Source organism: Bos grunniens, chromosome 9, assembly GCF_055505025.1.
Source record: "Bos grunniens cultivar Pamir isolate PY7600 chromosome 9, Bosgru_T2T1.0, whole genome shotgun sequence".
Taxonomy (NCBI): Eukaryota; Metazoa; Chordata; class Mammalia; order Artiodactyla; family Bovidae; genus Bos; species Bos grunniens.
The window spans coordinates 88,759,894-88,773,798 of NC_141173.1; the positions used below are offsets into that span (position 1 = coordinate 88,759,894).

Consider the following 13,905-nt stretch of genomic DNA (forward strand, 5'->3'; position numbering starts at 1 on the left):
CATTTCCACACATAATTTTATAGTGAAAGGTGGGTGAGAACTCCTCAGGTTTCTAGTTGGGGTGAGAGGAAAGAGCACACTGATGGATAAAGAGGAAGATAGCTGGTCCTTCCTACAACCCTCCTTTCTCTTTTAGTATTTCTACGGGTAGACATACAGCATGAGTGTCTGCTTCTAACTAGCAGGGGGTAAATAATTCAGCATTTTCTGCTGCATATCAACTCTCTGCTTATTTTCCCCTCAAATTACATATTCTGGCAAGGTTTCTCACTTGTTAAAACATTTAATTATTATGTTTGGCAGTCATGGTTGGTTGCATTATATAAACAGATGCCTACTTCAAACATCGAAACTGATTTTTTTCATAGTCTGCCAGAAAGCGAGACTATTTGATGTGCAGTTTGAATGCTCTATTTCTGATTATATAATTTAGGTCTGGGAATAGAATTCTGGCATTTGTCTACAGTCTTTATGACATAGAAAATTAACCTTTAGCCTCCTCTTTAAAGGGCAAATCATCTTGGATAAAAGTTCCAAAACCACTATAAGGTGACCACCATTCTATTAAAAGATCCTTTTATCTTCAAGCATGTGCACATCTGTCTAGGACTGCATTATTTGTAAACACTCTGGGTAATCTGTGACCTCTACAAAGCTGTGGCTAACTCAGCTTCCCACCCTTGTCTGTGTTTAGATGAAGAGTCTGCTAGAAAAATTTGCTCTTCTTCTGCCTGTCTATAGCCAGTGCTTGCAATTAGATGCTGAAATATACTTAAGAACACTTCCCAGGGCACTAGATTCTTATTTAAGGGATATATCCACCTGTAGTCAAATAAAACTTAGGTATCCAAAGCCCTTAATGGACTGTTTTCTTTCTAAACTCGTTTCTAGAAGAAACCTTCCCTCCTCATCACAAACACAAACTAGTTAGACATGAGGGATGTATTTAAAGAGAAAATATAAACCTCCAGAAGTGTGTTACATGATTAGTTCTCATCCAACCCTCTTCACCTTCTTCTCCCAGAGTTTAGTCAGTGCACCTGGTAGAGTTGACCCCGAGGCAGAATAGAGTCTGACTCATCAGAGGGAGGCTAAATTATAGTTTGGACACCATACTTACTGAAGTGGGAACCTGTATGACTTAGAAAAAAATTAGCAAGAGTTGAAAGAGTTTTTTATTGTTAACCCTAAAATGACCAGAAAGTTCAGCTAGATAGAACTTTTCATCTCTTGAGGAGTTTGGGTAATTGCTGTTTTACTTAATAACGATGACAGAACTAATGACCTCAGAGGCCAAACCCTCTTTCCCCTGACATCTCCAGAATCAGCTTGCTACTAAGAAATTATAGAAGCTCATGTGAGAGTGATATCCACTGAAATGAGGAGTAGGGAGAAGGTTGGGTTCAACCTCTCGTTACAAAACAGAAACAGACTTAGAAAGCAAACTTGTGGTTAGCAAAGGGGAAAGGCCATTGGAGGGTAGGGGTGGGATAAATTAGGAGATTGGAGTTAACAGATACATGACTACAGGTAAAATAGATAAACATGGACCTGCTGTATAGCATAGGGAACTGTACACAATACCTTGTGATAACCTATAATGGAAAAGAATATGGAGAAAAGTATATTTCATATATGTGTGTGTGTAACTGAATCACTTTGCTGTATACCTGAAACTAACACATTTGATGTAAATCAACTATTGTTGCTGTTTCGTCACCAAGTCCTGTGCGACTCTTGTGACCCCATGGACAGAGCAGCCTGGCGGGCTACAGTCCATGGAGTTTCCCAGGCAAGAATACGGGAGTGGGTTGCCATTTCCTCCTCCCAGAGATCTTCCCCACCCAGGAATCAAACCTATATCTCCTGTGTCTCCTGTACTGCAGGTGGATTCTTTACCGGCTGAGCCATTGGAGAAGCCTATAAATCAACTATATTTCAATTTTAAAAAGAAGAAAAAGAAAGAAGCTCTTGTTATAGATTACTGTAGAACTAGGTTTGTGGTGTCTGGATTTCACTTTTATTTTAAATTACACGATGCCAGATTATACCTCATACCTCTCCTAGAAAAGGTACACACAAACTGGGAACTGTTTTCTATTTGGAAATGGAAACCTGAAACTTTTGTTTGAGTTGATGACGTGGTGTAGCTGACACATATAACAATCATGGGCAATATTTGAGCAGCAGGCAGTGTGGGTAGGTGCTTCACAAGCTTTGTGATTTCCTGGGTACCACCCTGTCTGTGATAACAGCCCCTGGCAGCTCTTCCTGCTCATTCTTGCACCCTTCACTCCACAATCCATTACATGCTTGGGGAACTTGACTAAGGCCACACAGCTCCTAAGTGGCAGAAACGGGGCTCAGCCCCTGCCAGACACCATGTCTTTCGCGCCTTCCCTGTCTCCAGCGTGTGTTCTTGTACAGACTCATGTTTTCTTGCCCCCTTCCTTCTTTCTCTCATGCTATCCAGGTGGGACAACCTCATCTTTCAGTTTTTTATATTTATAACCCATTCGAGGGTTTCTTATTCCCTTTCTTTTTCATGGCAAATTCATCTGTATTCTGTTAAACTTTGGTGACATTCTGGGACATCCTTGATGCATTTAACTAGGTTCTCAGCCACTTACCAGATATTTGATCCTGTACGAACTGTTCAGCCCTTCTGAGCCCCAGTTTCCTCCTCTGTAATGTGGGTGTAATATTATTTTTCACAGTGGTTTTACATAAAGCACCTGGTGTGGTGCTGGTGTACACCCTTTCTGAGATAGTTTTGTTTTAGCCTCTTGTCTGTAATGATAAAATTTATTTCCCTTAGTGGAAGGTTGAGCACAGGATAATTTAAATTTAAGACAATAAAATTAGATAGGAAAAATGAGCCCACATAAATATTTCTTACAGATATCATACAGATGAATTGAGTAAAAACCAGTAAAATTACTAACTACAGCCTATACCATGAAAGAAAAATTCTCTAAGATTCAGACCACATACCATAAAAAAATATGTGTGCCTCAACAAACTCTCAGCAATTAAAGAATTATGGATTTGGAGTAGCACAATTTCAGCTACAAAGGGGAAATTTTTGTTGAAGGAAATGACTGTTGAAAGGGAAAGGTGGCAAAATGTATATATATATAATTTAAAACCTTTAAAGATTATAATAGAATGAAAGCCAAAAAAAATGCAAAAATATACATGGCAAACTTTAGAAACTTGATAACACAGACACGTTTATGTCAATGTGAGCACAATATCAGACTGTAATTAAATAAGGAAGGGGTCCAAGGAAGCTTTCAGCTGTTTCACCCAAAATAAAACAAATAGGAAATTAAAATTGTATATTCAACAAATTTTAAAATGAATTTTACCCCTACCAGGTAAATGAAAGTCCAAGGCCAAATCTGGAAAGGTTGTAAGGAAAAGAAAAATATCCTCATGCATTACTGCTGACAGTGTAAATAGATGATCTTTTTGGATAAGGCCTGGAAGTGTATACATAGTAGGAATTATCAAAGTCTTCCTCTTTGAGCCAGCAGTGCTCTTCCTGGGAATTTATCCCAAGGGTATCATGAGATAAGCACTTATTAAGCCACTGCAGTGTGAGAAACTGTGAGAAGCAGAGATGGAGGAGATAGACTCTCATCTGAAGGAACAACTAATGCAATCTAAAGGCACTAAAATAGTACATGTTCAAAAAAAGTTCTCAAAGCATTAATTATAATGGGGAAAAATTCAGGGTAGCCTAATTCTGAGAATGGGAAACTCATCGTTTCCCTGAATCACCCGCTGTCTCAAGACTAAAACTCCTCTGTTCTTCTGTGCGAACCCCTGTGAGCCCCATGATGCCCCCACCATAGGTCTGAACTACCCCTGGTTCCTCTCCCTGCTCACTCCCAACCCCATGGAATCAATTCCCAAGCCACATGCATCCCCACTCCCGCTGCCTTTATCCAGGCCACCATCATCCTCTTCCCATCTGGTCTTTATCTCCCTACTTGCGTTTACTCCCTCCAATGTGTTTTCCAACTTCAGTTAGTGTCTTCTCTTCAAAACGCAGATCTGATCATGGTGAAAGTGAAAGAAAGTGAAAGTGAAGTCTCTCAGTCGTGTCCGACTCTTTGCGACCCCGTGGACCGTAGCCTACCAGGCTTCTCCATCCATGGGATTCACCAGGCAAGAATACTGGAGTGAGTTTACCATTTCCTTCTCCAGCGGATCTTCCCAACCCAGGGATTGAACCCAGGTCTTCCACATTGGAGGCAGATGCCTTAACCTCTGAGCCACCAGGGAAGCTCTCTGATCATGGTACTTAGCTTCAAACCTTTCAAAACTTTGTCATTGCTTCTGTATAAAGTCAAACTCTGTTTAAGATATTCATGGCCTGGTTCCTGCTTACCTCTATAGTCTTGTCTCTTATTTCTCCCCTTCTTTACACCACACACTCACATACACACACACACTCACACACACACACACACACACACACACACACGTTTCTACCTCACTACATTGCTTGCAGTTCCCTCAAACAGACACCTTGGGTCTTTGCAGGCGGCAGGCCCTATACCTGCTTCTCACCTCATTCTGAAATTCCAGGCTGTTCTATCTATTCCTGTTTGTTCTTCTGAATTCAATTCCTGTGTCATCCCCTCCAAGGCATCTTCATAATATAGGCCACTTTCTGATATACACAGACACAAGATGCAGAGCCCACCTGTGTTCATAGCATCTGACTACCCCTTATGTAGAATACTCTTTATTGGAAAAGAACTTCTGAATTCTGAAAACTCATATCCGAACACTGTTTTCCCATTTAACTTGAGGCAAAATATATTATCCTATTTAATCTCTAATATGGTGAGTTGTAACACTATCTTTTATACTATTTTGTTGATAGTGGTAACTACAAACCATTTTAAATTATGTGAAAGAATTGTATTTAACGTGGGAGGTGAAAGGGAGGTCTCCCCAAGAAGGAGGTGATCCGGTTAAAGCTGTATCTCTCTGAGACTGCCCAAATCCTGTTAGTTAGAAAATTTGGTAAGTCAACTGCTCGTTAACTTAAAACTCTATTATCAAATGTTTCCAGCAAGAGTAAAGAGGGGAACCTTTTAAGGTTTTTTGAGTGTGTTCCCTTGTCTTTAATGTAAATAGTATTTGTGACTCCTTAAATGTTGGTATGAGTATTATCTGATACTTAGAGACCAAATGGGGCCCCCAAAAAGGTAAATATGTTTTCTTACTTTTTCTAGTCTAATACTTAAAAAACTGCTTCTAATGGACACCTAAACTGAGCAGTACCTGAAAACCTTGAATAATTCTCCATAGTGAGCATGGAGGAATCTAACTTATTATGCCACTAAGAGCTCTTCACATGTAAACAAGAATTATTTCTTAACAAAAAAAGTCCACGCTAACTTCAGATGCCATAGTAAACAGAAGTTTTTGTATTAGGTTCAGCCTGAATTATCTACCTTGACCCAATCAAACTGATGGAAGTAGCAGGAATTACTTTTGTGCAGACAGGGATAAAAACTAACCCTGGTCAATCAGCACCTTGTAATTAATCCACATACTCATTTTAAAAGAGAGAAATGTTGGCTCTTCTCTGGTTTAAGGTTCTACATCAATCTAATACAGCATTCTACAACTATATATGGTTTGATTTCAGGGTAGAATTACATATAACAAAGGTTTTGCTGTAGCAGATGGTTATTTACAACTGCCAAGTATTGAGGTTTTCTTGGGAATCTTTTCTAACCATCCATGAGCATATTTATGAGTAAATGAATTAAAGACAAAATATGGAGTTACCTTTTAAATTTGGCTTGAAAACCTGGGCTTTAACATACTAGGTTAACATTGATATTGTGGTTTTTAAAACCTGAAATCTCTGAATACCAACTAATTGTAAACTGGAAGTCAGTCCGAACAATATTGCCTTTCATTTCTGAAAAACAGGTGATAAACCACTGGAAAAAAGTACAGCAGTGTTAATAATTTTATGAACCAGTATATTAAACAAATTATTTTAAAGTTGCCTATATAAATGAAGGTACTACGCTAAGGGATAGTAGCCTCACTTTACTTTGATGTAGAGGAGAAAATAAATGTGGAAATCACTTTTGCTGTATATTAAGTGTTTGGCATGAGAAGGCTCCATTGCCTTTTCTTTATTCTAGTCGCTGCGTTTTTAATAAAATGCACATTTAGCAGTTTTTAATATATTTTCACCTAGGTTTTAATCTAGTCATTTGTTAAACTTCTTGAGCCTTATGGCTATATTCAGCAATATTGGTAGGATTTCTAGGGGCACAGAAGATGTGAATCTTAAATCTAAATAAGAGATCAATACCAGGAGCCCACCTTTCACCACAATGTTCTCTTTGAAGAATCCATATAATAAAGTAGGTGTCATAAAGTAGATCATACTTTCCCCTGGGAATGTTTTTATAATTACTTTTTAAATCAGATCTTAGCATCTAATTACAACAGCAGCATGTTTTTAAACATTACAAAACCTGTGACAGAAGTATCACGCACACTCATTCTACCAGTCCCCAGTGTACGATAGCTGTCATTCATTCATCCCACAGATGCTATTGAATATGTACTATGTTCCATGCACTATTCCAGGCTCTGGGGATTTGATATGGGCAAAAAACACATGCCCCCTCCCTCATCAATATTACAGAATAGACTAGTGGCAGAGATGACTATAAACCAAACATTCATTGCAAATTATAAACGCTAGAAAGGAAAAAATATACAGGCATTGCGTTGAGGAGGTGGTCCTTGATGAGAGTTCTGACAGATCAGTAGTAGTAGCTAGCAGGGAGATCGTTATGGCAGAAAAACAATGTGGAGAGAGCATGAAGCCCTAGAGAAACTTAGAGAAGAGTAAGGAGACTGGAGGGGTACAGAAGCCAATAAGATGAGTAAGGAGGCAGAGACTGGACTTCCGAGGTGTTGGGGGCCATGTGAAAGATTTGGTCATTGTCCTTGAAGACATGAAAGGGCATGGGGCAGTTTTCAGTTGATGGGATAAAGGTGGGGTGACATCAGATTTACAATTTTAAAAGTTTGTAGTGCAACAGTGGAGAAGGAAATGGCAACCCACGCCAGTATTCTTGCCTGGAGAATCCTGTGGACAGAGGAGCCTGGAGGGCTGCTGTCCATAGTGTGGCACAGAGTCAGACATGACTAAAGCGACTTAACATGCATGCATGCATTGGAGAAGGAAATGGCAACCCACTCCAGTATTCTTGCCTGGAGAATCCTGTGGACAGAGGAGCCTTGTGGGCTGCCATCTATGGGGTCGCACAGAGTTGGGCACAACTGAAGTGACTTAGCAGCAGCACCAGAAGTGCAACAGCCCTACCCCGTCCATGAGGGACATTCTATTAGTACAAATGATAGATAAGCAGGCTAAAGATAGAGGAAACTAAGTGCCATTTGAGAGAGAGTTGTCCATGCGTGCTCAGTTGCTTTGTTCGTGATCGACTCTTTGCAACCCTGTGGACTGTAGCCCACCATGCTCCTCTGTCCATGGGATTCTCCAGGCAAGAATACTGGAGTGGGTTGCCATGCTCTCCTCCAGGGGATCTTTCCAACCCAGGGATCAAACCTGCGTCTCCTATGACTCCTTCATTGCAGGCAAATTCTAAAAAAAAAAAAAAAATTGGAGGTAGTAATAGTTTGACTTTCTGGAGTAAAAGTGGAAAAGATGATTCCAGAATTTCTGGCTGGTATATCCCTGCAAATGGGAGTAACATTCACTTTCCTGTGAAATTTCAAATCTAAGATATCAAATAGCCGCTTGGATGTACTGGTCTATTGCTCAGGTGTTTGGGCCTCAGGTAAAAATCAGTGATTGGATGGTCCTGCAAAGGAAACTGAAAAGGGCTGTCAGTATAGGTGGGAGGAAAAACAGGGTTATAAGAAATTGAGGTCCCCAGGGGAATATAGAGCTTCACGAAGAAAGGAGTGGCCAAAAGTGTCAGGTGCTGCCAACAAGTTATAGGAGAAAAAGACTGATAAATACCAGTGGGATTAGGAAGCATTATACTACACAGAGCTGTTTGGGTGATTGGAGAGGGTGAGGGGAAAACTGGATTGGACTGAGTTGGGGAAGAAATGAAGAGAAGCACAGATAACCCATTTGTGGGGTTTTTTTTTTTTTTTTTACTAACTCTTGAGGAGAAGAGACGTATAGCTGGAGGAGGAGGACGCAGGGGGAGTCAAGGGAACGACTTCTTAGATGGGCACGTCTGAGCAAGTCTTCCTACTCTTAGGGTGGATAGAGAAGAGATGCCTTGGACAGCTAATTAACATCTCTAAACAGCAAGACTTGCTTGTGTATATGAGAATCCAAATTCTATGTGAATTCACAAATACATTTTTGAAGGATTATCAGCATTAGCAGCTGATAATTAACAACATGTACTGAATTTTTTTTCCGTGTGTGTGACCTCTATGATGCTGCAGACTGTAGATATACGGCACAGGGGATTTATATTGTAGTGCTTGGTGGATTTGAGGACAGCATCAATTCAGAGCCATTCAGCCTAGCTTGTTGTTATCACTTAGAGATAAGAAATAGGGATAGAACACTGCACATGAGATGAGGCTCAAAGCTGCTCACCAGATCACCAGAAGCCAATGGCATGACCATACGAGCCAACAGTGGAACAAAACAATTTGCAGGAAATTGCAGGTAAACACCAGTGGCCCATATGTTGTACAGCATCTGCCAGAAGCATCAATCTCCAGGAGTTATTTTGTTTCCCAAATGCCACGTCCTAGAGCCAATCCACGAGATGCTGGGACTTGGGGGAAAAGGGCAATTAAGACCTCTTTCCGTCCAAGTTCTGAACCAATTTGGAATTTGAAACAAAGGAGCAAGGCAGATGGAGACTAAACCTCCACCTTTATTACCAAGAAAACCAATATTGGAGATTGTGTCTTACACCTGTGAGCAGGTGAGCATCCTGATACTAAACTCAGCGTCAAAAGCCTTCCCACCAGTGGGCTGAACAGAGACAACCCTCCCCACATAGAAGCGGAGCTTTCCTGCAAGTGAAGCAAAACCGGTGCCACCTGTGGGTAGGTAGCCCTCTGCCAAAAGAATCAAAATCTAATTCCTGCTTCCTGCCCCCAAGAGAAATGTGTGTGAGGAGTCAGAGAGAGACCAGGAGCTCTTGGAGCCCCACTCAAATGGAAGAAATTCTCCACATAGCCAGCCCTCCTCCCAGCAGCTCCTTCTTGAAAGAACAGTGAGAGGTCATATATTTGCTTGCAAAGAGTCAGACATAACTTAGCAGCTGAACAGCAACAACATATATTTGCTACAGAGATGGAAGCTATTCTTGGTTCTGGTCGCTCAGTGCACATTTTAGTAGCTGACAGCCATATCATCACAGCTTGTCATGCCTTTACACAATCAGCAGTTGCCAAGAGCCCTCTGTGTGACCAGAACCAGGTCCTGAGACGTTAGGAAGAAGCATGTGGCTGGTTCGGCCCTCATGCTCTTCAGAAGGCGGATGGGGATGGTAATGATGTTTCTGAAATTTAGAAAATAGTTGGTAACTTATGGACACCATAGGAAATTAAAAGCAAATATCCGTGAGCTGAAGTTTATCATTGGACATATATTGGCTTCTCTGGAGCCTTCAGCATGACTCTGGGTTTCTAGATCTGCTGTCTAAAGAAAAAGTGTGTTTCCTTCCCCAGTGCGCCCCTTTTCAGGAGTGGAAAGGGAGGGTGTCTTATAGTAAGTCTGACGGGGAGAGATGACCTCATGGGCTCTCGTTGTCCTTCGCTTCCTGGCGGGTGCACCGGTGGCCTCTGGTGGGTCTCTTTCAGGAAGTGGATGTGTAGGACCTGGGAAGGGTGGGGTTGCCCTCCACAAGCAGGACATTACTCTTCTTCCTCTTCCTGACCACGTTTCCCACAGCAGTCCTGGTCATTGCTCAGCTTCCTGTCGGGGAAAACCTTGGCTACTGAGCGTCCACCTGCTGCCACCAGCAAACTAAGGATGACAGAGAGTTCCGAGCTGTGGCGAAAGCTTGAGTCCACATAGACCCCGTGACAATGGTACCCAGGGCCTCAGACATCTGAAGCGAAGATGGAGCCGGTTTTTTGTTTGGTTTTGTGTGGGGGGGGTGGGTGGGGGTGGGGTGAATGGGATAGGAAGCTGCTGCCTGGGCCAGTCGTGTTCTGGGCCAGAACACCCCAGGCGAGTGGAGTGTGGGGATTCCGAGGGGTCCTGGGGCGGAGAAAAGACAAGGCTGTGTCATGGGATGGCTGCTGCAGGCAGGGTGGCCTTGGGAGTAGAAGAAGCAAGGGAGCTTCTCAGGAGGATGAGGGGGCCAGGCAGCCCGATGCGTGTGAAGACGAGGGGAGAGCGTTCATTTACCGTATCCAGCACACTATGAGCTGGTCACACACCTGGCTCCCCTGCTGTCACCAAGGTAATGAAGGTCCCAGACTTTGGGAAGCCCGCATTTAGGACTTCCCTGGCGGTCCAGTGGATAGGACTCTGTGCTTCCAATGCACAGGGCGTGGGTTTGATCCCTGGTTTGAGGAACTAGATCCCACATGCTGCAGGACATGGCCGAAGCAAATCAATTAATTAAAAAAAAAAAAGAAGCCCACCTTCAAGTAAGTTTATTTCTTCAGACTTTCCTTAATCCCTCCAGGCTGTCAGGTCAAGTAAGTTTTTATTTCTTTGGACCTTCCTTCATCCATTTCAGACTGGCAGGGAGAGCTAGGGAAAATGTAGGCTCCCGGGCAGTTTTAGACCTGGGAGAGTAGTCATTTCAGGGTGAGCCCCGGGAATCTGTATTTTATAAAATGTTTCTGATATGCAGTGGATTGGAGGCAGCTGGTGGAGTGGGACAGATGGATGCCCCAGAGGGCGACAAGTGCTGTGGTTGTGAGCGTGAGGATTGTCTGAGAACAGAGGAGCTGTATACTGCCTTGAACGTGGAGGACTCAGGGCTGGCGCGTGGGGAGTGTTATTTCAGGTATCCACTGGCTCCATGTACTGCCTTTGTCACAGGTCTCCGTCTCACATCAGTGACTAACAGCAGCTGTGCAGGGACCAGGGCCTGAGGTGGGGCAGATTGCTGTACTTCCAACCCTGGCCCGTGTGTCTCCCGCCCTGGACTTCTGATTGGCCCACTGGAGACGGGTGGCTGCTGTCTGCAGGGATCTCAGATACGTGGCAGCACTGATGATCAAGCCCCAGAGAAGAGCTCCGTCTGGGGGCATTAGTGGCCCTTCGTAGAGCTGATCACTTGCTTTCAGCATCACTGTGTTATCTCCACCACCTCACCCTGAGGATGAGGCCAGGCAGCTTCTGCTCGTCCTGATGGTTTTCTGGGATCCCTACCAGCCCGCACTCCCTGCCCACCCAGCCTCCTACGGCTGGGACAGCGTTCCACCAAGAGATGGTTCAGAGTAAACACACACTGTACTCCTGCCTCCTGCCTCTGTCCCCTGAGGAATTCCGAGTGACACTGGGCCTTCCTCAAGACCCCTGCCTCTTGGCTAAGACCAGACCCCAGGCTTGAGTACCAGGCTCCCCTGCTGTCCTTCCCTGAGGTCATCCCACTGCCAGGGGGGTGTCCCCAGAAGAAGGCAGGTTCTTTGTGACTCTGGGGGTCACAGGAACTGAGAGACTGCTGAAGGCCTCCTTGCCCTTCTCCCTGAAGGGCAGGTGGTGTTGCTTCCTGAGTGCCTGTCCCAGCAGATCCTTGGCTGGGCCCTCAGTGGCGGAGGGGAGGGAGCTGCCCCGGGCAGAGGGAGCCCCTGCTCCAGTGAGGAAGCGGGGAGGACACAGGACTGGGCCCTCTCAGCAACCACTGTGCCTCCCCAGAGTGACCCCAGCCTGTGCCTCAGATGTGTGTCTGAACTCCTCCTGAGGTCACGAGCAGAAATCAGAGATGACAGCTTCCTGCTCTCAGGCCATTTCAAGTCCCTATCCTTCGTTTCTACCTTCCCTTGGTCTGCCATGATACCAAAGTTTTTCTACAGTTTGGAAAAGTCAAAATAATTAGCAAATGAGGGAAAGTTCAACTAAATGAATATGTAAAATACGTATCCCCAAAACGCTACTGCTTTTTAGTACACTGGAGGCTTTTTTAAAAAGTATTGGGATGATTGTGGAGGGATTTGGGGAATTTGCCTGCTTCCTGCAAAGACAACCTTGATCTTATCAGATAAAGTGTAGCTGGGGAGGAGAAGTAGAGCAAAGTCAGGGAATGGATCATTCCATCTTCTCCATCTGTGTAATCCATAGCAGTCATAAGGACAGAAAATAATGTCAGAAGACCCAGCCTGCCTACAATTAATTCAGGCTGAGTGAATATAGTGTACCAAGGGATTCTAGAATTTTCTACTGCCTGACAACCCCCCCCCCCACCCCGCCCCAGGTTTAAGGCAAGCATTGGTTTCTAACCGATGTGCACCTGGAATCTTGACCAGTAGGGGGCATAGGTGAGCAGTGTACTCTATGCCCAACACACAGGTCCCACCTCAGTCTGAGGCAATTCCTACTAGCTCACCAGGAGACAGAAAAGAATTAGGTCATCGGAATCAATTCTTTTTTTTTTTTGGTAAGTTCTTGAGTATTTACATAATTGTGAGATTTTATTAAATTCCCTTAATCAACTTTCCTCATCCTCAAAAGCTGATATAATTCTGTGACGTGAACACTCAGACTTTAGAAATACTTTTCACATTTTGTAAACAAATTCTGTTTATCTAGACGACTGGTTCTCTTTTGGAAAAACAATTGCCCGAAAGCTGTTCCAATTTAGAACAGAAGATGAGCTGGGAAAAGAGAAATAGATACACACATTCATGCCCCCACCCACACCTTCACTTCTGTCTGTTTGCTTGTAGGTTTGGGTTTTTTGTTTTGTTTTGTTTTAATTTTATATGGAAATGTAGTTGATTTACAATGCTGTGTTCACTTCTGCCGTACAACAGAGTGACTCAGTTATATATATGTATATATATTCTTTTTCATAATCTTTTCTATTATGCTTTATCTCGGGTACATTTAAAATAGTCATTTTTAAATGTTGAAAAAGTAGGCTTTATTTCCATAAGTGAAAAAAGAAGAGTCAAAAGAACAAAGCACTCTGTCCAGGAGATGGGCGCTTCTGTCACACCGAGCATCTTCTCCTCCGGATGGGCTGTCTGGTAGCGTTCATCTCTGTTTATTCTGTTTTCTGCCCTTGCTCGTCTCATCTCCCACTTTCCCTGGGCCTCCTGAAGGAGGATCCACAACACAGGATGAGTGTGTGGGTGGAGGCCGAAGGCGGGTGAACTGCCCGGACCTGTCTGTCTGGGGTGTAGCTCCATCACAGGTGGACGGAATCCTCCTGACGGTGGCAGCCAGACAGGGCTGTCCACCCCGTCCCGGGCACCTGGTAGGGCCGTGGCCACCTGGGGACATGCTGTCCACAACCATGGTGGGGGCTCTGGTCAGAGGGTGGAGAAATCGAAGCTCTCCTCGAAGGGCAGAATCCAAGCTTATTATCCCTCAGAGCCAAGATGAAATTCAGACTCGAGGTAGGTTTGTGACTTTGCTATGAATGCCTAGTTTTCTTTTTAAAGGGTTCAGGAAGGTGATCATGAGCTTAGGAGCTTCCCCAGACACACACCCCTTCAAAGAGAATTGATACATCTTCAGTCTGTTTTTCTTCTCAGGTTATTATAAATCATGGCTAACTCACTGGTGGAAAGTTTATTTTCTCTTTTCTAAGTCAAAAGATCATCATCTCACCTATTTTCCTTCAAAAGCTTTTATTTTAACATGTATCCTGGTTCTATGATATGTATATTCGACTAGTAGGACAGAAAAGGTTTACTGGCTTTTGGCAAATTCTG

General features: G+C 43.5%; 1 protein-coding gene across 4 annotated transcripts in view; it reads left to right on the plus strand.

Moving 5' to 3' along the window:
• PLEKHG1 (pleckstrin homology and RhoGEF domain containing G1) overlaps positions 1 to 13,905 on the plus strand; it is a 249,041-nt gene that overhangs the window by 85,213 nt on the left and 149,923 nt on the right. The window contains exon 3 of one of the 4 annotated variants that reach the window (XM_086318314.1): positions 4,061 to 4,190. The exons of 1 other annotated variant lie outside the window; for it this stretch is intronic. In XM_086318314.1, coding sequence (XP_086174440.1) covers positions 4,163 to 4,190 — 28 coding nt within the window. In that variant the 5' untranslated portion in view covers positions 4,061 to 4,162. Of the gene's footprint in view, positions 1 to 4,060; positions 4,191 to 13,304; positions 13,588 to 13,905 lie in introns of those variants that run through there. 2 more of the 4 variants (XM_086318312.1, XM_086318319.1) reach the window with 2 other exon arrangements.